At 53.5% G+C, this 26,188-nt stretch overlaps 1 protein-coding gene across 1 annotated transcript in view; it reads right to left on the bottom strand.

Annotated features, from left to right (window-relative positions):
* GALNT16 (polypeptide N-acetylgalactosaminyltransferase 16) overlaps positions 1–26,188 on the bottom strand; it is an 89,028-nt gene that overhangs the window by 10,729 nt on the left and 52,111 nt on the right. Inside the window, exons 3-13 of the mRNA XM_002917025.4 lie at positions 21,333–21,490; positions 17,946–18,044; positions 16,956–17,023; positions 16,314–16,379; positions 14,323–14,444; positions 12,212–12,299; positions 10,243–10,327; positions 9,853–9,956; positions 4,943–5,069; positions 3,367–3,459; positions 1,874–1,957 (exon numbers count right to left, since the gene is read on the bottom strand). Coding sequence (XP_002917071.2) covers positions 1,874–1,957; positions 3,367–3,459; positions 4,943–5,069; positions 9,853–9,956; positions 10,243–10,327; positions 12,212–12,299; positions 14,323–14,444; positions 16,314–16,379; positions 16,956–17,023; positions 17,946–18,044; positions 21,333–21,490 — 1,094 coding nt within the window. The remainder of the gene's footprint in view (positions 1–1,873; positions 1,958–3,366; positions 3,460–4,942; positions 5,070–9,852; positions 9,957–10,242; positions 10,328–12,211; positions 12,300–14,322; positions 14,445–16,313; positions 16,380–16,955; positions 17,024–17,945; positions 18,045–21,332; positions 21,491–26,188) is intronic.

Here is a 26,188-nt window from a genome sequence, read left to right as displayed (position 1 = left end):
ACCGGGGATGAGTAACCTGGACAGGAAGGAGGTGCCAGCTTCCGTCTTACGACACAAGATCATTCTGTAAAAGCTCCCCACTGTGTCAGAACAGACAGAAGATGACTCATGCTCCTCATTTCACACAGCTGGTTTCATCCACTCTCCTGCCTTGTGACGGGTCCAGGTTTCTGATAGCTATAAAATACTCTTTCCTCTCCATCCTCCGGGGATGACATGGGACCCCTGTGCGTGGGGATGGGGTGTGGCGAGGAAAGGCACGTTCCCGGTCCGCCCTGATGCCTCCCACAGGCTTCCCTGCTCCTGCCCGAGGCCTAGGGCCTGTGGATCCGTCCCAGTGTTGTCTGAACTCTCACAGGATGTAAAGAAACAACTGTTTTTTCCCTCAGAAATGACACGTCTGAATGCAACTATCCCCTTAAAAGTGGCCACTGGGGAAAGTGGTTCATTTACTGCACTTTCATAAATTAACGCGCTTTCCCTTCACGGCCGTCCCCCAGGGCACTGGCTCATCCAGCCCACCAGCTCTTTGCCAGGGTCCCGCTGCTGCTCAGATTGAAATTCCTTGAACCGTGCTCCCAGAATCCGCTTACTCTTGATACTTCTTTTAGCCCTTGTCATGCTCTATCAGGGGCCCAGGGCCACCTTATCTGGGGGTGATCGCCTTATTCACTGGACTTGGTGACAACCTAACTATGGCTCTTTTCCAAAAATCAAATCTGCCTGCAGAGAACCAAGATTTGCCTTTTTTGAGGACACTCAGGCTCTGAGGGGTGGAGTGTTCTGGAAAGCCGCAGCAGCATCCTTGGGAGAGAGCTGACAGTGATGGAATAACCCGTTCCCTAAGGTGACAGCTATAGAAAGGAGAAGGCTGATTTCCAAGTTATTACTATTGAGGCTTATTGACTATGCAATTTATTCAGTTAAAGATATTTATCGAGTGTGAGTGCCCGTTTTGTGACAGGCACTGTCCTAGGGCTGGAGATCAAGCAGCGAACAAAGCAGATCCACACCTCTACCCTCACAGAGCTTTCTGTCCCGTGGTAGTTGGGGGACAATAACGAAATGAACTGGCCACATAGGCGCTGGACGGTGGAGAGCATGGAACAGACAGGACGCTTGGGGAAGGGGGCGCTCTGCAAACAGAGACTGTTCCAGGAGGGCCCCCCCCCCCAGAAGGGGACATTTGAGTCAAGACCTGAAGGAGGTGAGGCCCTGAGCCGTGTGGATGAAAAGGATTTTGGAATGAGAAAAAAGGCAGCCTCCCTGGCCCGCGCCAGCCTCACACTTCACCCCCAGCCTGGGGGCTCCCGCGCACACCGCCCGCCTCCCGCTTCCAGTCCGCCAGAGCAAACGCTTCCCCACGGCTTTTCGGTCTTCAGGATTGCAATCTTACTGGACGCGTAATATCTGTTTGGACCCACGTGTTGGGATTCACCAAAGCCACCCCATATTATTAGTTATCTCTGGATTCTTCACAGCGGCAGAGAAGCCTACACTGAACGAACATCTCTTGTCAACAGTTTTTTGCTTTGCTTGCTTTATTTCTGGAGGATAAACTCCCAGAAGGGAGAGAAGAGAGTCAAAAGGGATGAATCGTTATTTCCGCGGCTTTTGCTACACAATGCAGCGCTGTTTCCCTGTGGGGACAACACCCGTTTCTGGCTCTATAACCCGGTCTGTTAAAAGTTTGGTTCCTAACACATCTCACTTGTAACTCCTTCCCATTTCCCTCCAGAGCCTTCACTTGAAGATTAAACACTGACAGCTAGAAAGAGCTGGACTGCCCGAGCTGGGGAGATCTCAGGGTGGGGGTCCCCCAAGCGGCTGGCCCCCCACCAGGCCAGACGCACGAGCTAAGGGCTGCACTCACGTGAGCTCCGGGTAGACGTTATCCAGGTACCAGCGGAAGGACCTGCAGTTCATCTTCTTCCTCTGCTCGATCCGTGTGGCTACGCTGAAACGGAAGGGAAGGCTCAGGCTCTGGCAGGCGGGCGCAGGGAGGAAGCCCCAGGAGGCTAGCCCCCCTTGCCGCCTACTGCCGGCGGGGCAGGACCAGGAGCTGTCCCAGGACGCCCTCCAGCCGTGGCCACCTGCCGCAAATCCTTCTCTGACCTGCAAGGTCATGCCAGGTCTCCTGGCCATTCGTCATTTCTTTCTTCAAATTCCAGCTCACTTTGCAGGATCAGAGTCGCCCACCGGGGCCCTGCTGGGCCACTGGCTTCACCTTGAGACCTCAGCACACCCCTAGCTGGTCCTTAAGCAGAGCCTTAATGATCTCCAAGTTTTCCTTTCCTGCACTCCAATTTTAGCAGAAAGGGTCCAACAAGGAAGGCACGCTTTCACTGTCTTTCAGCAGTTGTGGCAAATGAGGACCCTCTGATGTGTCCTGGACGCCACAGATCATCTCCCCAGTGTCCTCAGCTACCCTGACGGGAATGGCCACTGACAGATGACCCTCACCGACTCTCTGAGCCTCAGTTTCTCTACCGGTAAACATGGCCACCTATCTCAGAAGGTTTTCAGAGAATTAAATGAATTAAGAGGGCATAAGAGCCTAGCACAGGGTAGATCTTCAGTAAAGGTTAGTTCACCACGAAAAGAAATAGTCTGTGATGTAGTTTTTTTTTAAAGGGATACAGATATGAATAAACAGAGGGAAGAAGATTCAGAGATGATCACTGATGTTTTTAGTCTTCTGACCACAACCTTAAGAAATAAATATATCTTGTGATATTGTGGTCGAGTATTCCCATGTGTACACATAGCTACATACACACACAGGTAACTGAAGGGAATTCCACCAAACAATACTTAGCCTTAACTGTGATCAACTGTTCTTTTCCATTCTGCTCTGTACCAATCTATCGTGTTCTCTATCATTTTTGTTTAATGCCGGTCACGACCCACGAAATTGATTTCATAACCAATCTACATTTTGAAAATGCTTAACTAGGCTGTCGTCCTATCAGTCCAGGACAGGAAAACAGGCTAACAGATCACAGGCATATTTTGAACAGTAGGGGGTGGCAGCCAAACCCCAAGTGTTTTCTGCAGACAGCCCGGCCCTGACTACTCCCCCAGATGTCCTTTTTCCTGCAGGCAGCTGGTGAACGGGCAGCTCTTCTCCAGAAGCGAGCCTTCTCTGGTTGTTTCTCTCCATGAGACTGAGTGCTCCTCAAGGACCCAGTCCTGTCTCACATTGCATATCCTACCAGAACCCCCACTCCCAAGAGACCGGTGGGGAGGGGCTCAGTTACCAAGGAGACTGTGAGTGCCTCCCTGGCGTCCACACCATTTTGTGTTTTGTTCTGGTTGTGCTAACGTGGGTGGAGGGAGGCAAACAGGGCTGGCGGAGGGGCCCACCTGCCAAAGGCCTTCCCGATGGCCGAGGGCCGGGCCTCGTAGTAATACTGCTTGTATTCATCCATCCACACCTCTGCAGTGCGCTTGGTGTTCCTGAAAGGGGATGAAGGAACAAGATAAAGTCACCGGGGAGGTGACAGAGTTAGGATCAAGATCAGCTCTGTGCAGGACAGGGTGATGAGAATCTCGGGAATGTGGGGCGCCTGGGTGGCTCAGTCGTTAAGCGTCTGCCTTTGGCTCAGGGTGTGATCCTGGCGTTCTGGGATCGAGCCCCACATCGGGCTCCTCCGCTGGGAGCCTGCTTCTTCCTCTCCCACTCCCCCTGCTTTGTGTTCCCTCTCTTGCTGGCTGTCTCTCTGTCAAATAAATAAATAAAATCTTAAAAAAAAAAAAAAGAAATCTCAGGAATGTATGCAAAGTAACACTGACTGGGGTGGTACAAATAGGTACGATCTGTTAACGTCCGTCCACTCATGTCCGTATACTCTTCACACGCCACTGGAGGACTCTATTCTGCCAAAATGCCTGCGCGTGGGCAAAAGGGACATGTGGCAAATATGTGTTTAATAAAACATGGGTGAAGACCTGAATGCCCTTCAATGGGAGAATAATGGCCCCTACTTGTATATGATGGAGGACACGCCATGGTCAGTACGTACTGACACAGAAGGATGGCTGTCATGTAGGGGGGAGTGGCAGAAAAGCAAGCTGCAGATGGAACACACAGTGTGACCCCATTTATAGAAAAACACAAAGTTATGGTGTGTGTGTTTCTCTCTACATGAACTATATGTATGAAAAGGAGTCAAAAGGCCTGATAGACCAGAAATCTAGTCACAGTCGTTACTTTTGGAGAGACAAGTGGGATAGCAGTCGGATTGGGTAAAGGGGCTCTTGCTTTTTCCTCTGTGTACGCTATACAGTGTAAAAACACATCATATGTACAGATACACGTATGTAACATACATGGGGCAGCTTGCATTTTACAGGGAACGTGTACTGCTTTTACAATTATAAAAACAAAAAATGGAGTGGGGGAAGCAAACCAAAGTAATAAGCCATTCCACTAGCTGGGGAGCCACTGTGGCAAACAAGGAAGCGTGGGCCTGACAAGAAAAGAACTGTCCTCAAAGGGGGTGCTTGGGACCCTCTTCCCCTTCCGCCCCCACCAGGAGCGCGGGTGATGGCTGGTCCTCTAGGGCCAAGCACACCCTGTGGCTGGGGACATGGACGGGCAGATGCTGACCAAGTCAGGCTCAGGACATGGCCTCCGTGACCAGAACCTGGGGCCCGGTGAGTGGAGGGCGGCCCCCAGTTAGTGATTGGGCCAGTTTTCCAAGACGCTCATGGACTAAAAGGGTCAAGAGAAGGGAGGCCTGGAGGCAACACTCTCAATTTCATCCTTCCACCCCTCAAAGTACCTGGAATCCCAGAATTGGAAGGAACAAATGGGGAAACTGAGGCCCAGAAAGGGGGAGGGGCAGTTGTCCAAAGCAGGAGTAACAAACAGGGCTGGTGGGGTCTAGAACCTAGGTGTCCCGGCTCCTAGCCTGGTGCTCTTTGCACTGCGACCTACCTGATGTAGGTGAGAGCATTGCCCTCAGGGAAGTTGTAGGGGTGCCGTTTCCTGAAGACGTGGCCCACCCGGCTGCAGGGCACGATCTCCAAGCTCCCACCGCACATCCACACCCTGAAGGAGAGCTCTGCAGGAGATGGCAGCCGTCAGGAGGGAAGAGCCCCTGGCAAGTCCTCAAGGAGTGGGGGTGGGAAGGAGCCAGCCTCCCTTGCCCCCCCGTGTCTCCTTGGAGGCACAGCGGGGCTCAGGGTTCCTGGACCCATTTACACGGGATGTGCCCATCCTTGAACTGTTCCTGACTGCTCACTCCATGCATGTGCACACCCCCTCCCCCCACCACACACACACCACACACACACACACCACGTACACACGCACACACCACACACACCCCACCTCCACACCCCCCACACACATCCCGCTCCCTCCACATCCCACCCCCCACACACCCCTTCCATACACATGACACACACACACCCTTCATATATACCCCACCTCCCCACACCACAACCCCCTCCACACACATCTCCTCCACACACCCCACCCCACACACACGACACACACACCACCGCCATCTGCACACATCCTCCACCACCAACCGCATGCGCACTGCTCGCAGCTGAGCCCTGGAAGAGCAGTGAGGAAAGCGCTGAAGCAACACCAAGGCCATGAGGAGAGGGAAAACTGAATCAAAGGCAGCATCATTTCCAGCCTCTGACTAGAAAGCCCCAACCGGACATTGCTAAGAAGAATGCATTTGCTCATCAGTCAGCCCTGGGCATCCACGAGGCTGGAACACCAGCCACCAACCAGGCCACAGGCCACTCCAGCTTGTGTCTTTCTGGCTCCAGACCTCCCTCTTGGCGCAGGGGGTCTCCATTTACAGGCTACCACTGGCCCTCTCGAGACTCACTTCCTTTTGATAGTGGTGGGAATGCTGAATGAGCTTCTGCAGGACTGCGAGGGACTGTGGTCCCTCTTAGGGCTGGGAGATGCAAGTGGCCATTCTGCTTCCTGAAAGGGGACATCACGAACTGCCTGCTCTGTTCTCTACTCAACAATTGTCACTTCTGGGAAGGACCCGCCTTGGTGGCTGTCAGAACCTCACATAATCTCTTCTGATTACCCTTTCGTATGAACCCTGCAGTTGGACAGACACCCTGTGACATTAAAACACCTCCTTCCTGTCCCAGAAAATACACAACCCTTGTTTTTTGTTTGTTGGTTCTGTTTTTAATTGAAAAAAAAAGACTATTTTTCTCATGAGTGCCAGCCTTGGTCCCTCTTCCCACTCCCCAGCTGGCTGTGTGGACACTCCGGTCTCTGGCCAGGCCTGGGGGTTCTCACCTGGTGCAGCTCATCAGGGCCCACCCCTGCCCCCCACCCCCAGGGACTAATGCCTGCCTCTGGCCAGCTTGTGTGCAGCAGACAGCTTCCAGACATGGGCCAGGGGCCAGGGCTGGACACGTGGCAGAGCAGGGGTGGCCACGTTGATGGGCTTCCCTAGGGCAGCCTGCAGACTGCCAGGCTCGTGTCCCTTCTCCTGGGAAGAGCTCTGCAGCCAGGTCAGTGAGATTTAGGACTAGGGGCAGATCTGGGGGACAGGAGAGCTGCATTCTGGTTCCATGTCTGCCAGACTAACTTGGTTATGCTAGTAAGCCACTTCATCCCACCAGTCCACACTGTCCAAACTGTTCTTGGCATTACCCACAGCACGGTCACGAGCAGTAACCATCACCCATGTACTGAGCCCTTACTGTGTGCCATGCTCTATAACCCAGGTCTAATTCTCACAGCAAGCATGTGAAGCTGCTATTATCACCCTCCTGTTTGGGTTGTTTTAATTTTTTTTAATTTATTTATTCTTTTTAAGTAGGCTCCATGCCTAACATGGGGCTCGAACTCCTGACCCTGAGATCAAGAGTCGCATGCTCTACCAACTCAGCCAGCCAGGCACCCCTGTCCCCATGTTTTTAATCAGGACTGGGAAGCTCAAACATGTTAACCTCTCCAAGATTACCCCAATACTGTGCTGCAGAATTACAATATCGAGTTCACATTTTGTCCAGCAAGCGGCACTGTTTAAATCAGACTCCTTAGTTCATTCAGCACAATTTTACTGGGCACCTGCTAATTATGTGTCATACACTGTTCTCAAATCTTTACACACTCATAGGTAGGTGATGGGAACTCACTAAAATAGGGGAAAAAAATGCAAGTAGACAAGAAGGTGAGTGAAACGTGTAGTCTATCCGATGGTACTAAGTACAATGGAGACAGATGAAGCAAGAGGGGCTGAAGAGCCACCAGGGAGCTGGGGTGGGCTGCAGTTTTAATTGGATTGGGAAATTCTCCATCAAAATGGGACATTTGAGCTAAGACCTGAAGGCGGTCAGGAAGCAAGTCCTGTGGCTTTTAGGGCGGAAGCATTTCAGGCAGAATGCTCAGCAAGGGCAAAGATGTAGGGCTGGAGGGGGTGGCAAGTTCTGGGGCCGCAGGGAGGCCTGGTGGAGGGGACTTCAGGGTGGAGTGAGGCCTGATGGGAGAGGCAGGGGATGTGGGCAGAGCTGGGGCTATGCTGTGGGGGAAGGGTAGATGGCGTGAAGACTGTGGGCTTTGCTCTCAGTGATGGGACAGAGTCCCTGTGGGGTTGTAAGCAGAGGACCCATATGATCTGACTACCTTTTAAAAGGACCTCTAATGGGAATCCCAAGGTTTTCACATTTGCCACCTCCACTTACGGTGGCCTCCAGGGCTCTCTGAGGGGACACAGGAATGAGTCTCAGTTTGGGCATCTCCCTTCCTTCAACAAAAGAATGAAATGAAAGGCCCAAACTACCAGCAGCAGAGCTCTCCTGGCTCAAAACTGCTCCCAGCAGCTGAACGCCTGAGCACTATAGCTAGCCTAGAAATTTCTTTGAATTTCTTCTAAGAAACAAAACCCTTCCCAGAACCACTCTGTGGTTCACCTTTCAAGTTTCCCAACCACTGAGCCCTCGCCTCAGGCAGAATTTGAAGTTAGCCATTTGATCATTTACTTGTTTCTCTGTCAATAACCAGCTGTAAAAAAAAAAAAAAAAAAAAAAAAAAAAAAAAAAAAAAAAAAAAGACAAAAGAATAAAGCTCCTGGATGCGGGAGAGACTGTGAGTTTCTGTCCTCTGAGTCTGTACAGGAAACCCACTCTGCCAAAGCTCCCTTCAGGCTGAGATGGAGGACACACAGGAGGTCACTTGGGCCCAGAGCATGCAAAAGGAGGTCAGAGGGAAGGGTCAGTGCACCCCGGTTCCCAGAATTTACTCCTCCAAATGGCTGTGTGCAAATGGTTTCCAAGAGAAAGTTGCAAAGGGGAGAACATTCCGCGCCTGTTTCCACTCCAGTTGGTTTTGAGTTAGAATTAGACCTATTATAAGCCCCACTGCTGAGGCGCCTGGGTGGCTTAGTTTGTTAAGCGGTTAAGCTTCTGCGTTTGCCTCGGGTCATGATCCCAGGGTCCTGGGATCGAGCCCCGCATCGGGCTCCCTGGTCAGTGGGGAGCCTGCTTCTCCCTCAGCTCCCTGCTCATACTCTCTCTCACTATCTGTCTCTCTCAAATAAGTAAATAAAATTAAAAAAAAAAAAAAAAAGGCCCCATTGCTCCTCCATCTCCATCAGAGAGAGAGTAGAAAGGCCTGCTCCTCACCTCTCGGGAACACAGAATTTGCTCTGATCACACCTCACAACACTTAAGTGGCTCTGGTGGGGGCACTACGCACACGTGTCAGAGGTGGAGCTTCCTGATTGAACTCTGGAAGGCAGCGTCCACCTCAGTTTTCCCACCTGTCAAATGGGTGAGATACCACCAGCCATATTTACTTCACAAAAAGCCTGGTGAGGATGAAGAAGGAAACAAAGGGCTCTGCAAAGAACAGGAGACCCTGGATCACTCCCCATCCTTCACCCCGCTCCTCGCCATGTGGGCTGCACCACCAGCTGCCTTCCTGCGGGCTGGCAGGGTCAGTCAGAGCAAGGAGAGGGGCAGCGTGGGTGGGCATTTAGCCCCCCACCCCCTCTGCCTGGGTGCTGTGGGCTGGCTGCAGGTGACCCAAGACCACAGCTGCTGTCAGGGGCACTCCCTCCCCACGTTTCAGACCTGGGGGTGGCCACACCTCACAGCAGTCACCAGCCCAGCCCAGCACTGCACTGCCCCTGCAGCTCCCTGAATCTCGCCCACACTGTGTGGACAGTCTCATTATAAACCCGCTTATATTACCGTGTCAGCCGATCCATCTGTATCCGCCTTGATCTAACCAAACCTCGCCGGTGACCCTGGGAGCTCGCTGGGCTCTTCCCTTTCCTGCTGGAGCTAGAGGGCTCCCCCAGCCCCACCAGCGATGACAATGGCTGCCAGCAGCATGCCACGTGTTTTAACTTGTCTCTTATTTGGTACTCACACCAGCCCCTTGAGGACACGGGGGCTTCGGGAGGCTTTAACTTGCTCAGGGCCAAACAGCTTGCAGGTGGCAGGGGCAGGATTTGCACCCAGGCCATCTTCTTGCATTCTTACATTTAACCACCAAACTCCACTGCACCCCTCCACCCCTGGCTCTTCTGGAAGAGAATCAGCTGCAGGTTTAAGCTGCAGCCCTGGTTACAGTCTGTTCGTGCGTCCACACACATGTCTAGCCATGTGACCACAGGCTCCCCCGACTATCTAAATCTTTGTTTACTAGCTGTGTGGCTCTGGACTAATTACTTAACCTCTTGTGCCTCAGTTTCTTTATCTGTAAAATGGAGATATAATAGTACTTACCTCAGAGAGCTGTGAGGATTAAACAGACGAATACATGTGTAGAACAGGCCTTATGCATAGAGTGCGCTCGAGCAAGGTTATCTATTATTGTTGTTACTGCTATTGTTATTTCCAACTTACCAAAATTCTCTCCCCCCCAGATGTCCATCTGGGCATCATACTTTCCTAAGTGGTTAAACCAGGACTTGTCGATCACAAAGATTCCTCCAGCTATGACAGGAGTCCTGGGAGCAAGGAGAGGAAAGAGGCAACGCATGAGCTGGAGAAGCTGGGAGCCCTTCTAGATGGCCCCAGAACCCCAGGTCATTTGCCCCAGAATCCCCCGCTTGCAGAGTTATAGGGGCAGGATATCTAGCAGCTTCCTGGCCTCTGTCCTCTCTGTCCCCGGGGCCCAGAACCGAGTCAGCACTTAGATAGTGCACCCTGAGGTGCACCAGCAACTGAAACGGCCCCCCAGCAGCCTCCCAGGCCCCCTGACCCAGGCTCTGCAGAGCCCACAGCAGCACTGACCTTATGGGCTTGGTGGGGTCGGTCCGGGCGATCTTCTGCTCAAGAGGGATCTGCTCCCACTTGAAATGTAGGCTCCAGTCAAATCCTACGGGACAGAGTGGGGTGAGGACGGAGCTAAGGGCAGAGCTACCGCCCCCTCGCTCCACCAGCCCTCGGTCTCCCTGGATCAGGGCCCAGCTCACAGAGGGCCCTGGGCAATTCATGCAGTCATTCCTTCACTCAGAATGAGACAGATCCCTGCCCTCATTGAGTTTCAATCTACTAGGTAGGACAGAAACTACAAAAATAAATCAATATAATGATAATCTGCCAGTCAAAGGTGAAAAGTGCTAAAAAGAAAAGTAAAGAAAAGAGAGGTGTCCATGCTATCCTAGTAAGGGCAGTCAGGACAGGCTCTCTAATGAGGTCACACTGGACCTGAATGAAGGACTGATCCATGCAGACATCTGGGGAAGGAGAATTCCAGGCAGGGGCAACAGCAAATGCAAAGGCCCTGAGGTGATTTCCTAAAGGAGAAATGCCTGGCTCCCTTCAGAACTCCATTCAACTCCAAGATCTAAGTAATAGCTGTTTCCATTTTTTGGAAGTCTGGGCCCCAAATAGGAAAGCCACTCTTCCCACAAGTTCCTAGCAACAGATTCTCTAGTGTAGCCTGTCCAATAGAACTTTCTGCAATGATGGAAAAAGTTCTATATCTGCACTGACGGTCCAATATGGTAGGCGCTAGCCGCATGGGGTTACTGAGCACTTGAAACGTGGCGAGTGCAACTTAGGAAGTGAATTTGAATTTTATTTAGTTGTAATTCATTTAAATTTAAATAGCCAAATATGGCTATTGTATCAGACAGCAAGGCTATAAAATCTAGACCAGAGCTGTCTGAAAGAATGCAAATGATGCAAGCCAGAAATGCAAGCTACATATGTAATTGAAATTTTTCTAGGACGCCTGGGTAGCTCAGTTGGTTAAGCATCCACCTTAGATTTAGGTCATAATCCTGGGGTCATGGGATCAAGTCCTGCATTGGGCTCCTTGCTCAGTGGGAAGCCCGCTTCTCCCTGATTCTGCCTGCTACTCCCCCCTGCTTCTGCCTGCCACTCCCCCTGCTTGTGCTTTCTTTCTCTCTCTCTGACAAATAAATAAATAAAATCTTAAAATTTTTTTTGGTGTCCGTATCAAAAAGAACATATGAAATTAATTTGAATAATATATTTCAATGCAATATATCCAAAAATATTATCATTTCAATATGTAATCAATATAAAAAACTACTGATGAGATATTTTACATTCTTTCATAATACGACTTTGAAACTGGGGTGCCTGGGTGGCTCAGTCGGTTAAGCATCTGCCTTCAGCTCAGGTCATGATCCCAGAGTCCCAGGATGGAGCCCTGCATCGGGCTCCCTGCTCAGGGGGGAGTCTGCTCTTCCCTCTGCCCCTCCCACCTCTTGTGCACACACACACACTCTCTCTCTCTCTCTCTCAAATAAATAAATAAAATCTTTAAAAAAAAATTAGACTTTGAAACCTGGTATGTATTTTATACTTACAGTACATCTCAATGCAGACTGGTCACATTTAAGAGCTCAATAGCCATAGCGGCTCATAGCTACTGTATTAGACAGTCTGGGTCCAGACCACCTCCAGGTGTACATATTAGGAATTCATGCAAGACACTGTCCTATCATGTCCTTCTCCCAGGACTGCAGGCATGGTCCCTGGGTGGGCAGCATTCGGGAAGGATGTGTCCATGTTTGTGCAGAGGGGAAGACACAAGACTAGCTTGGCTCTGTCACTGATTGTGTCAGAGGGCTTTGTCCCCAACCCCAGAGCTTTCCATTTTCTGGAGGTTAGGGGGTGGTGTGAGTCGCTCTGGCACAGCTAGGCAGAAGAGCACCAGACCAAGTCTTCAGACTGCCCTCACCTGCCCCTTTCAAGTCTACAGCCCCTCCTCTGGGGATTGACCCACCTCCACGAAGATCAGCAGATGCGGCCAGGTAGGCAAAGTTATCCAGACTGATGACATCGATGATGGGGCTCACCACACGGGTGTGGTCCTAGGGGAGGAACGGAGAGATGGTGTGAGGCCAGGGACTCTGGGAAGAAAGGCCCAGCTGCCTGCTCTAGGAAGAAGTTCTCTCTGAGCCACGGGGCAAGCAGCCCTTCCTGCAGGACATGGCAAGTTCTTGGAAGCTATCCTGCATCCCCACAGCCAGGCTCCTGGAAGGTCCCACCTGGATCCCATGGGCAGAGTGCTCTCCCAGCCTCTTCCTCTCACATCACGCTGAGTCCTGCTGGGATCTCACCTCCTCAGTGAAGCCCTCCCAGATTGCTGCAGGCTGAGGATTTCTTCCTCTTTTAAGCTGCTCTCACAATTACAGTCCACCTGCCTGAGGTGGCTCTTCTGCTGCTGGCTTGAACTGTTGTTTTATTAATCGTCATCCACCTTTGTACATGTTCGGGTTGAGTTTTCCCAATTGGACCACCAGTAGCTTGAGGACAGGGACTCCGTGGTCCCTGTGCAACGTGGCTGTCACTCTCTCATGCCACATCAGTTTCAAGGTCAGATTCACTACTCCCTTCATCCTCCTAGACACAAATCCACCTCCAAAACATTGGAGGGGTAATGTCAATTTTCCTAAAGATTTGGGGGGTGGGGTAGTGGTGCTGGTGGCTTATGTCATACACCCTATGCGAAACTATCAACCGCCATCAGCCCTCTCTTCTCTGTCCCTTCACAGAAGGACCCAGACCAGAGCCTCTTCTCTCCCCACACTCTGTCCTGACCCTCAAACAAAATCCCTTTGTCTGCGACTTGGAGCCCAGCTCTGCCCAGTTCACAGCCCGTCTCAGGACCATGAAAGCCTGGGAGGAGGCGGAGCGGGGCGAGACCACCCATGGTTTCTCACAGAGCTCTGTGGGGGCCTCGCCTTTGCCTTTTTATAGACTTTTTTGTTCGGAGATCTAATTCACATTTTTATAGCAATTTCATTAGCTGTAACTGACATATGATAAAATTCACTGTTTTAAAATGTTCAAATGTGGTAGCTTACGGTATAGTCACAAGACTGTGCACCCATCAGCCCTATCTAATTCCAGAATATTTTCATCCCCCCAACACGAAACCCTGTACCTGTTAGCGGTCACTACGCATCCTCTCTCCCTCGGCCCCTGACAACCCCTCATCTCCTTTCTATTTCTGTGGCTTTGCTTTATTCTGGACACATCTCGTGTCAGTGGAATCATAGAGCACGTGGCCTTTTGTGACCGGCTTCTTTCACTTAGGGACACGTTTTCATCCACATCGTAGCGTGTGCCAGTACTTCGTTCCTTTTCACGGCTGAACAGTACCTTGTGGTATGGCTGTGCCGGCAGACACTGGGCTCTTTCCACATTTCGGCTATTCTGAATGCTATTGTCCAGAACGCTCTGCTGCAAGTTTTGGTGTGGAGTACGTTTCCATTTCTCTGAGGTGTGTGGAAGGGTCACGTGGTCATATGGTAACTCCGTGTTTAAACTTCTGAGGAACTGCCAGACTGTTGTCCAAAGCGGCTGCCCCATGTTACATTCTCAACAGCAACAAGCGAGAAGCCTCCTCCTTCTTTCTCCACACCCTCGCCAGCCCTTGTTACTGCCCGTCCTTTGGTCACCGCCATCCCGTATGTATCAAGTGGTATCTGATTGTGGTTTTGACGTGCATTTCCCTCAAGGCTTAAGAATATTGAGCTTCTTGTCCTGTGCTTGTTGGCCATTTGTGTATTTGCCCTGAAGAAATGTCCATTCAAATCCTTTGCCCATTTTTAAGTTGATCCATGATCACCTCATCCTTCCCTCCACCCTCCACCCTCCCCCTACTAGTGAACAGCTGGCACATGCTAGGGGCCCCCGTCCTCATCTCTCCTTGAGAACACCATCCCCCCCTTCCTCCTTCTCAGGCTTCCCAGCCTTGACCCCAAGCTGCCCCCTGCCCCAGCATGGGACCTGCCTCCCCCGGGGAGGAAAACAACCCCACTGCCCCAAGCACATGGTGGGCATGTCCCAAGGGACAGAGCTCCCTCCCCCAGGGACAGAGGGACTCACCTCCTTGACCCGCTGCAGCATGGGCTGCAGCCACTCGGTGTTCACTTCGCAGTGGCTGTCCAGAAAAGTGAGCACGGCAGCTGTGGCCATATCTGCCCCACGAACGCGGGACCGGATCAGCCCTGCCATGGGAGTGCACAGGGGTTGGTACTGGGACAGGGCCAATTTGCCTCCATGCCATCCCTCAAAAGTCTCAGGGCTCTGCACCCATCAGGGGCCAAGGCTTCCTGTGAGTTACTGTGATTGTATTTGATTATTTCCTCCGTCCCTCTCTTTTCTCTCATCCACTCGTCAACCATCATTACTCCGAGCTCATTCTCCGCGTGCTCTCCACGTGCCAGACACTGTTCTGGGCTCTGGGGACACACTGATCAACAGTCAGGTGTCAGTGAATGGAAAGCGCAATCCAGTGTGTTTTGGTACCAAAAGGAAACCAGAAACCAAAACCCCTTCCCGGGGATCTACAGGCCGTTCCCTTCAGCTGCATCATCATGTGGGGCCTGGTGAGAATCTGCTAGACTAAGACAGGCTGGTGTTAGTGTGCCAGTCCCTTCATGTAGCGTCAGCATGTTATATAACCTCTCTGAGCCTGGGTTTTCTTACCTGAAAGACTCAGAGAGCAAATAACCCCCGCCTGCCAGGGAGAGTGCCCGGTGTCTAGGAGGCCTGCATGTGTTAGATTCTGCTCTGCTCCGACCCCCACCCCAAACAGTCCGGCCGATGGCTCACCAACTATCAAAGAATGGCCTCACTTTTGACAGCTCCCTGGTCAGGCCTGAGGACTTGCCTGCTGGGGAGAGAGGAGGCCCGGCTGGTGCTGCTGTGAAAGCAGCCACTGGTGCCCTGTGAGCTGTGGGGATGGAAAGGCCTGGTTGTAAGAGTTCAGAATACAGCTGCCGCCTGCAGAGAGCTCCCTGGCCATACCTCTGCCCTGTCCTTGCCGCCATCCATCTGACTATCCATCCACCTGTGCAAAAATCCATCTGTCCCATCCTGGCACTCCACCGGTAGCTAGCAAGCACTTCAAGTTGGCACCTGTGTTGGGCAAACCCCAGGAAACACTATATTCCTGGACCTTAAAGTACCTATAACCCAGTGCTTGGGAGAAATTTCTCTCTGGCCTCTTCCACGCTAGTGAGAAGGTCTCCTTAGTCTGACTGGTCTTTCTTAATTATGCCCCTCACCTCTCTCTCAAAACTTCAGTGGCTCCCTACTACCTGCCTTATCAAGTCTAAATGCCTTTCTCTGGCTTCCAAGGTCTTCTGCCATCTACCCTCTCTACCGTCACTCCACCGTTTCCCCTGCTGACCAGACCCAGATTCTCCCAGGCAAGAAGGAAGAGAGGGAGGTTAAAGGTGGCCTCCTTCCTCCAGGTTGGAATTCTGGCTCCTCTACTCATCACCCTGGGCAAATTACTGAACTCCTCAGGCCTCACTTTCCTTATGTGCAAACGGGGACAACGGGCTGTTAGGAGGAGGGAATGTGAGAACACAGGCAGAGTGGATGCTGGCTATAGGTGGGCACTCAGGAAGAGGCTGTTAGCATTACAGGTGCACCTGTGCCTGCCCAGCGCTCGTGGCTGCAGAGCCCTCAGGCCTGGCCTGCCCTGCCTTGCTCGCTTCACCTGTGAAACAGCGTCCTCACCCAGGCAAGGCCTAGTCCCCCGTCACGTCCCTCTCCTGGGGTCTCCGTTCTACCCCCACATAATTAAGCTATTTCCACATAGCTTACCTTATTTAATCCCTACAACAGCCAAGCAAGGCAGAAAGGGTAATATTACTAGCTCCACTTTTCAGAAGGGACAACCCAGGCAGCCAGAAGTGAAGCGTCTTGCCTACACTCGTGGCAGGGGCTGGCCCGGGATAGCAGAGGGGCCTTTCCACAGGCCTTGGTCCTGCAGCAGGAGCATGCTGGCTTAGTGGGACATGGTGCCAAAAGGGAATGGGGAGGTGCAGAGGTCTAGACCAAAAGGGCTCTGTGGTGGCACCCACCTTCCCGCCGATCATTGCGCAGGCACTTGACCTTGGGGATCCTGGTCAGGAGCAGACAGTCTTCCGCTGAAGGTGAAGAGAAGGAAGCAAGCTCATTCAGATATGGGCATCAGACCACAAGGGGTTTGGTCGCCCCCTGGAACTGCCCAGAAGGTGCCTCGCAGTAGGTGCAGGGAAAGGGCTGGGGATGGGGAGGTCCACAGGAGCATGGTCATGTCTAATGGCCAAAGGATTGCCCTGGGCCCCACTCCCAGGCCAGACTGAGGAATACTTAGGGCATTGCCCCCAGGGGGCGCCAGAGAGCACCAGCGGGTCAGCAGGCAGCCAGGTCAACACCAGCGCAGCCACGCTGAAGGGACAATCCTCAGCATAGGGCAGTTGTAATAACAGAGGGTCTGCTGACGTTGCTTCTGTTTTTAAAAAATGTCATCTCACTGGTGTCCCATCAAAACAATACCACTCTTTCCCCTTCCCTGGCACCTGGGAACAGAGTCAGGGAGGGCACCTAGAAAAGACTAAAGGTCCCGGCTGAGGAACAGGGGTCAGCCCGTGATATCCAGGACCGCCCTGGGAGCACTTGCCTCCACATCCTGGGGAAATGAGAGTTTGGAAGGGTGAGGATAACTGGAGGTAGAAACTTACGATCTGAACTGAAGTCATCCACTAAGATGATCTCCTGGATCAGGCTGGCTGGAGTTCGGTTCAGGACACTGGAGTGATGGGGACAGAGTGATGGGGACAGAGGAGCCTGGATTTAGGGGTCACCTTCCATTTACCTCTCCCTGCCCCAGGGCTCCCCCATCCCCCAGCTCAGGGGCCGGCCCACTAGCCACGAGCAGCTGCTTGGAAAACTCCCGGGCCCTGAGCAGTGGCTGAGGAACGGTGTGTTCCTCAGGCTCGTCCGAGGGCCTGGCTGACCCTGCTGCCTGGACCTGCGGGCACTCGGGACCTGGGCCAGATGGGTTGTGGGAACTGCCCCCGTTTAGTTGTCAAGACAGGACCTGTAGCTGTTCTGACTGCTTAGGATTAACAAACCCTGCCACGGCCAAGGAGGGTGAAGGAAAGGGGTCGGGGGGCTTGGNTAGGGGAGGGTGGGCAGCCCAGCTGGGCCCGGAACTGCCTGTCTGCTTTCCTTCCCACCATCTTTCCTCTTCCTCTATTCCCTGGGAAAGGAAACCCAAGCTTCTTTAATCCCTAGAATAATCCAAATCCTATTCTCATTAAAGAAAGGCGGTGAGTAGGAATTAAACTTGACCAGAGGGCCAAGTTTTGGAGGACAGAGGGGCACTTCCCTCTGAATCACTGACTGGTACCTACTGGGCTGACATCCATCCACCTGAAGCTCCCTGTCCATCCCTGACTCCCTTGGCTCCTTGTCCCTTGTCCTGGGGACCTGACCTGTGTCTTTGTGCTTCCCAATAAACCCAACTGGATTTCTGGGGTCTCCCTGACCCTGATTCACCAGCTTCAGCTTCTCGGAAAGACAGGACTCCCCCTCCCAGTGGCTGAGTTCTTCACACCATCTGGCCCAGCACCCTGTCTCCATGTGCCCCCCTGCCAGGGTCTCGGCAAATCTTCCTGAGGCTTCGGGGAGCAGCACCATTGAGATGAGGGTCCTGAGATGGGGCTTACCTCTTCACAGTGCGCAGGAGGGTGGAGCGGGCCTCATTGTGGAACGTGATGATGACACTGGTGGCTGGCAGGTCCGAAGAGTAGGATACAGACGGGCAACTGAGAATGGAGCACAGGGGTCAGAGGGCACCGTGAGAGCATCCTCAGGACAGGCTTGAGGCTTCTCTCTGTCCAGCCCGCTGCCCCCAGGAATACCTCTGTGGGACAGGGAAGCAAGCCTGAAGCTAGGGTGCGGGCCTGCCCTTCCACACCTGCATTCCGCCCCACTCAGCCTATCCAGCCTGGAGTCCTCGGAGGGAAGCCACTGGTTGGGGCACCTTCCCAGGCCTGGTCATCTTTACGGAAGCTTTTCGAAGGGCTCTGACCATCGTGTCTGTGTGGGCACCGCTCCAGGCCCGGAGACCCCGAGCTGGGCCAGCAGACAGAACTCCCTGCCTGCCAGGGAGAGACAAAATGGGGGGGAGGGGGAACAGCCTCTGTTTCCTGTCTGGCACTCTGTAGCTTCTTTCTCTTCTCCTGGCTCACGACATTTGGAGGATCTGGAAAGGAATCACCCTCTCCTATCCTCCTGTGACTCCCTCCCTCTCACTGCCCAGCCCGGACAGCAGGCTGGTGACCAGGGGCAGGGGAGCAGCCTTACTCCTCCCGGGCCCTGGACTCCTGGAGCACACACAAGCCTTGAGAAGACCGAAAGCAGTGCCTGCCCACCAGCTCCCTCCCCCAGCAGCTCTGTGCTCCTCTTCTCTGTCTCACACCACAGTGTTAGCCATTGACTTCCCCCTCCTCAGGAAAGGGAATTACAACAATCCATTCCCACCAGCCTTCCTCCCTGTCGCTCCTGCGAATGCTTTTACTCGTGCTCCTGGGGCCGGTGGGAAGGCAGCTGCTGTTCGTGGCAATCTCCTTTATTACAGTTGCTCTCTGACTATTCCAGAATTGACTGCTTTTTCATTCCAGCTTTCACGCCCCTGACAACAGCTTACAGCTGAATTCCCAGGCCCATTCCCTGCCCTGCAGAGCAGACCGGGTCAGAAAAGCAGGAGTCCCCCCAGCCTGCAACCCCCATGGGAGGAATCCTGAGAGGCTTTAAAATCATTCTCCATGAGAGAGGATGTAGGAAACAGGAGGGGTGGCGGGGTAGGGAAGTTCACCTCTGCCCCCTGAGAAGCCAGGCTCCCCAGTGCATCTTCCCAGAGGCGTGTAGAGCTGGGGGTGGGAGTGGGCTTGGCCTGCTAATGTGGGGAGTGCTGGGAGAAGCAGCCACGGCCTGCGTTCCCGGCCCCCCAGCGCTGACTCTAGGGAGCCAGTCCTGACTGGGAAGCCCAACCGTCTGGTGCCCAGGAGGAGAGAATATGGATAGCGGTGCCCATTCTCCACCTGAAAGTGGCCAACCTACCCATGCCCCATCTGGAGGGTGGACCTGACTTCCTCCCCACCCGCCCGCTCCAACTCTCTCCACTCTGCATTTCTCTGGGGTTTACAACTATGATGATGGGAATTTATCCGGCTCCAGGAGCCAAAAGCCTCCGAAGAGGTTTGTCCCAGGCCTGTGTTTCAAGTTTGGGGCTGGTGGGGTTTTCTTTGGGTTGCTAGGTCTGTCTTGCCTGGTCCCTCTGTTCCCCTTGAGGGGGGCTCCCCAGGCCGCGGGCTGACAGTTTGGAGGCCAGCAGAAGCTGCAGTCTGGAGGGCCAAGGAGAAGAGCAGGGTTCACCCCAGCACGTGAAAGCCAGCACCTCCGCTGCCCCACCTACACACGCACGTGCCGGCACGCACACACACCCCGAACCACCTCAGGCTCCCGGGAGGGCTGGGACAGGAAGGGAGGCTGGCCTCACCAACCCACGCCTGCCTTGGATTCGAAGAGTCTCATTTTAAAACCTGCGTTGCCCCAAGAGGAAATCCTCCTTTAAGTTCTTCAGTGAACACCTGAGAAGGTATGAGGGGGGCTTAGTGGGAGGGAGAGCAGAGGTGACCCAAGCTAACCCTGGATCAGTTCAGAGATTTGGGTCTGGTTGGGGCCTTGGGGTCTAGGTTGGCCATGGCCAAGACAGCCAGGAAAGGGCTCTAAGTAAAGCTGTGTGGACATAGCCTTGTAGGTCCCACGGTGCAGGCAGACGCTACACCAGCACTGACTGAGAAAGAACTTCTGAGATCTGGGCTGGCCACGGGACCTGGGGGGAGGCCTTTCTGAGCAGCAGAATTATTGTCCTACTTGGTAGCGTGAGTTTCGGGAGGCTGGCAGTGCTGGGGTTGCAAGAGAGTGAGGACAGTCTGGGGCTCCCCCAACTCCATGTCCATCTCACCTTGAAGGCTGCCGAGCCCATTGGATTTCAGGCTCACCTCCATGAGTGACACGGAAGGTGCTAGAAGCATGTCCCCTTCCACATTCTCCCACATGTGCTCTGGAGAAGCTGCTTCAGAAGGAAAAGCAATCTTGACCTGCATCGTCCCCACCTGGTGCTAGGTACTCAGCTGGGCCCAACACAGCCCATGTCAGTCACTCAAAACTGCAGGCACATGGGTGAGACTTCTACAACTGCCCTGTCTGCACAGAGCCCAGAGGGAGCCTCAAACCAGCCTGGGTTGGCAAGGAACCTTCCCCGGAGGAGAGGACACTGAGGGGAGTCGTGAAGCTGCAAGTGGGGAAGAGTATAGGACTGTGGGAGCATGAAGCGGTAGGTGAAAAGGAGCAGAGGCTCAGGGCCCGGTAGGGGTGGCTTGCCCTCCAGGGTAAGGACCTCAGACTGTTCCCATAGGTGAGGGCAGGAAGAGGGGACTGGAGGTGGTGCCTGTAATCCAGATAGGACATGTCAAGGCCCTGAACCAAGGAGAGGGTATTGATGGCTTGCCCAAGGTTGGTCACTCACACTGAGTCAGAGTGGGGATCATCACAGGTGTCCTTGGTTCTGCTCCGGGGCCTCGCCCACCTACCACACTGGGAAAACGAAGAACAAGGCTGGGAAGCATTTCTGGGGACTGCTGAGAAGCGGGGGCAGCGGGGCAGGAAGAGGAGAAGGAAAGGGATTCTGGTGCACAGATCCCCTCACGCAGTGCGGGCAGGGCTGGTGGGCCCTCTTCACCTCAGCCACCATCAACAGGCTCGCCCACCCCTCTGACCTCCCTGTGGTCCCCTGGCAGCTCAATCTCACTGGGACTCCAGGCTGAGGTGCTGGGGGGCCTCCCTGGCACCAGCAGAGTCCCCTTGACCATCTCAGGCCCTCAGGAGGTCAACGAAACAGAGGAGAACAGCTGAGGGTGAGGGTGTGAGTGTCTCAGTAACCAGACGGAGTCTGAGGAAATCTTCCTCATTTCTTCAGTCAGCGTGACCAAATGGAAGCAAGCAGACAGGTGCCGGGCCTTCCCTCCACCACGCAATGGAGGCTGTACCTGTAATGGCGGGTGTCCCGGATGGCTCGGTCTGGGCTCAGCTTGTCACTCTCCAGCTGGTTGAAGGCATGCTGCCTGTAAGGGTCCTCTCCGGGCTTCAGCTGCTTGGCTGCCAGGTACGCCTTCTCATCGAAGCCTCTGGAGGGTGTTCCTGTCACCTGAGACAAAGGTCAGCATCAGAGGGGTCACAGGCAGGAGGCTGAAGCAGCCGCCGTGTGGTAAGCACTGATCCACAGGCAGGAGCCAGCTGCGTTACCTCATTTGTACCTTCTCCCAACGCTGTGAGCAGGAGATCAGTATTTCCCCCCTTGCACAGAGAGGGAAACCAAGGCTCAAGAAATTAAAAAGACAGTACCCAAACTGCTCTTAAAACATAAGTCTTCTTTTTTTTTTTTTTCAAAGCCCAAGGTCAGAGCTAGTCAGTCACAGGTTCTGGATTCAAACTGGTTGTTCTGACCCTGAAGGTCATTCTCTTGATTAGTGCTCTTTGCTGGATTTGGAGAAAGTGACCCCCAAGATGAGGTGCCTTGAGGGGACCACCAACCAAGCTGGAGGTCGCCAAGCAGCCTACAGTGTCCTAGGGATGAACTTGGGCCTGACCCTGGACTAGGCATGCAGGAAATGCCTGATGAGTAAACACCCGGAGCTTGCACGAGCTGCCGCACAGAGGGGACTACCCGTGAGGACAAGCAGGCCCTCCCAGGCTCGTGCTAGAGCTGCCAGAACACAAATGCAGACAACGATGCATCTTCTCGGGGACTGGTGCCTGCTGCTGAAACGGCCCCATGTCAGAGCTGCTGGCTCACCCGTGCTAAGTGCCGGCGAGTGATGGATGACACATGCCATGGCCCAGCCTCTCTCCTCTTAGCCACACCCCACTCTGGGCTCCCAAAGTCCCCCCATGAAAGACCCTGGGGAAGGGCACATCTGAGATGAATGGAGAGATAGATGGATCCTGACATCTTATTATTTGAACCAAACTGCAGGCCGGATGTTCCCCAGAGTGCCTTGAGATATCATCAAGAGTGAGCGCATCCTGACTACACCCTCCCACCTGCCCAGCAGCGTGGGCTGGAGCTGTGAGCCCCCAGAGGCAGCGGGAAGGTGAGTAAGGATTGTCCAGACACAGAACCTTTGCATGAAGACTCCATCACAGGCCTAGCCCCAGAGGGATGGTCCCTGGAAGGCAGCTGAACCTGGGGGAGAGGAGACTGAGGTGTTGGGTGATGCTGGGGACATCCACAGCAGCCCAGGGCCTCCATGAAAGCCTAGCCCCGGTCCTCACCAGACAGGACTGTGGAAGGCTCCAGGAGGCGAGTATCTCCTTCAGGGTGCCACTCTGTCGAGTTCCAGCCTCCGGGTGCATCCTGTCCTAGGAGCCAGCCCCGGAGCTCCCTGAGGTCAGAGCCAGTGAGGGAGGTTTCCTCGTGTCCACCAGGCCCAGCCCCATGCTACACCCAGATGCTCGGGATGGTGGCCGCCGCTGCGGCGGCCACACTGTGACTGCTATTCAGAGTTGGTGCCGTGCCGGGGGCCGGACAGATGTGGCGTAGCCCCCTTGGGCTGGAAATCCATTTCAGGAAAGACAGAAGGAGGGAAGAAAGGAGAGAGGGAAAGGAAGGCTGTTTTGATCTGAACCCTGGATTGCTAGAAGGACCCAAGCTGTCCAATTTTGAGAGCCAGCATGAGAAGTCCTGTGTCCTTCCCACCTGGGAGAAGGATGGGTGCTAACTCTGCCCCCACTCCAATTCCTCCCAGCTCAGGTCAGAGAAATGGAAAGCAGCCTCCAGTTGATATCTGAGATAAAATAAAAGAAAAACTGCAGAAGCTCCCAAAGGGAGAGTATGCCACTTAATTATCCTGCAAGACAACTGTGGGAAATAACCGTGTTTATTTATTTAGGACTTCTGGCCACTCTGCGGGCTCAGAAAACCTCTGAGTCCTCATCCCACACTCACCCATCACCCAAGAAACGTGGATGGAGAGCAGCCTATCTACCAGGCACTGGGACTCCCTCTGCAAGTTCCTCGCCCTTTCTGATCAGTCATTCATTTGTTTAAGGATGCTTGAAGTCACTCACTCCTTAATCCCGCCCCCCCCCCATTCATTCAGCAGAGCTCAGGCCAAGGTTCACTAGAGAAGCTCCTTTTAGGGCCTCAAAACTGGGCTAGACATCCTCAAAGATGTTGTCCAGAAGCGTCTGCTGCTCCCTCCCGCAGACCCACAGCTTCCGATGATGCTCCAATTGTCCTCCAAGGTTGGACCCTTCACCTCTGAGCCACCTTGTGAAGTGGGTGCTGTGGAGTCACACAGTCCCTGCTCCCTCCCAGAGGTCTTAGCCCGGCTTTAACACTGACCCAGCATCTCTGGGGCCTGGAGCTGAAACATCAGTTGGCCCTGAGTCAGCCAGGTGGAAGGGACACTGAGGCAGGGTAGGATGTGACCTCTGCAGGGCTTTAGCTTCCTCTCTCCCCAGCGCCTCCCTGGCCTCATCCCGTCCCCATCCAGACCTCTTCTACCTGGTATCTAACCAGTTCACACACCCTCACTGCAGCTCATGCCGCAGCTCATTTCCTCGCGGCTCTTGAACTCTCCTTTTCCTTTGGCCCTTTCTTTGGTCTTGAGACTTTCAGGCCTTTGAACGTCCCATGGGTGCCAACTCAACACCTCAAAACGAATCGGTCACTGAAGACCAGCACTGCTGCTTCTCCTGCATTGCCTGTTGCAGAGGTGAGCCGTCCCGACCTCCTGGTCCTCGCAGCAACACATGCAGGGGTCATCTGTGACGTCCTCCCTGATGCTCCACGGCCTGACCGAGGCCACCGCCCTGAGCATCCACAGCTAACTCAACAAGTATCTCCTGCAAGTCTAGCATGTGCAGACTGGGCAAGAGGCTGGGAAGATGGAAGGACACAAAAGCCATATGAACCGCAGAGGAGAAATCTAGGAACCTAGATCACCCCTCGCGGCTCCCCCATCCCATGCCGGACACGGCCATGGAAGATCAGGAAGAAGCCCTCACCCTCAACCTCAGATCATGGGGAGCTGGAGAACTGGCCATGGAAGCCCTTCCCGCCCCAACCCGAGCTGGCACAGGAGTCCAGAGATGGTGCATGTGCCGCAGACTGGTGACCAGTGAATGCTCTTCCCCTTCTCCCCTGTTTTCCCACCCACACTGCTTACTAAGCACGCTGGCGAGGCGTAAATGCGCCCTTTGGCTCTAGGCTGCAGCACCATGAGGGCTATATCTGGATCCTCCTAGGAGACCCGAGATCCTGGGCTTGGAGCCCGTTGGAGCCACTATATGGGACTTATACCGATGCCCTTTCTGGAGGGGGTGAGGGCGCTTGGAGCTGCTCGTTCAATTCATGTATTACATGGAACTAACATCTGTGCTTTACTTTTCTTTCTTTTCCACTAGATGGTGAGCCCCCGACCTTGAAGCTCCCAGCACCCAGCATGTAGTAGGCACTGAGTGGGTGTTTGAATATAGGAATGAATGAGTGAATGAATGAATGAATGAATAAGTATTGTCCCTGCTCTCAACTTAGTTATAATCAACAGGGGAGAGAACCACAGCGAACAAAAGGGAATCCTTTGACACATCACATGACCTTCGGTGGCTTTCACTGTCCCTCAGCACAGGTCCCAGCAGAGCTCACAGTGGCCCAGGACACTCTATGAGTGGGAGCCCAGTTACCTCAGGGGCTCAGGTTCTGCTCTTACCACCTCCCTGGCTCTGTTCTGGCCGCACTAGCCTCCTTATGCTCCTTGAGCCTGCCACCACCCTTCCCCTCAATCTTTTTTCTTTCTTTGTTTTTTTGTTTTTTTTTTAAGATTTTATTTATTTATTTGACAGAGATAGAGACAGCCAGCGAGAGAGGGAACACAAGCAGGGGAAGTGGGAGAGGAAGAAGCAGGCTCCCAGTGGAGGAGCCTGATGTGGGGCTTGATCCCATAACGCCGGGATCATGCCCTGAGCCGAAGGCAGACGCCCAACGACTGCGCCACCCAGGCGCCCCTCCCCTTAATCTTTCTATTCCTTCTCCATTCTGGAAGGCTTTTCCAGATATCTGCGTGGCTCCCTCCTTCACCCTCTGCAAGGCTCTGCTCAAACCTTGCTTCTTCTGTGAGCCTTCCCTAACCCCAACCTGTATCACTATTCCACATTCCCTAGCCTCCTGCCTTGTTCTAAATTTCCTTCTAGCACTTAGTGTCATCTGATGTTCTTTGTGTATTTTGCTTATTTTATCTTTCTGACTGCTTCTCCCCACAAGAATGTAAGAGGCACTAGGGCAGGGATCGTCTGTTTTATTTAATGCTGGATCCCCTGTTGGTAGGATTCAAAATCAATGGCTAATGAATATGTGAGCAATGAGCTGTCACGACCCCACTCATCCCCTTCGCCTCCCACACACGTACTAGGCTAACACATTACTTGGAACTGAGGTGGACCAAGTTGGTGGCAGGGTAGTTTCTGCTTGCCTTGGGGATCTCCTTCCCACTTACATCTCCTGGCAGAACTGTTAATCACTGTCCTCCTGTCCCATCAACACCTTGATCACCACCACGGGGGTGGGCACAAGGCCCAGGCTAGACTGTTCTATCACCACACTCCTAGACACAGAGATTGGTGAGCAATCATCATTTGACTCCATCCGGGCCAATCAGAATCCGCCCCGAGACCTTTCTATAAGATGAGCTCTTTTTGTCATCACTGCTACACTGGGAGGCAAGTCCTTTTGCCTATTACAAGGAGAAATTTTGTCTGGAGAATGAAGCCAAGAAGAAACAATCAGAGCCAAGAGACAGAAAGAAAGAGCTATAGTGATATTATTTGGGGGTCCCTGGAGCTA

Source organism: Ailuropoda melanoleuca, chromosome 14 (genome assembly GCF_002007445.2).
Source record: "Ailuropoda melanoleuca isolate Jingjing chromosome 14, ASM200744v2, whole genome shotgun sequence".
NCBI classification, from domain to species: domain Eukaryota; kingdom Metazoa; phylum Chordata; class Mammalia; order Carnivora; family Ursidae; genus Ailuropoda; species Ailuropoda melanoleuca.
Note: the sequence above shows the minus strand (reverse complement) of the source record. Positions and strands in the feature narration are given on the sequence as shown.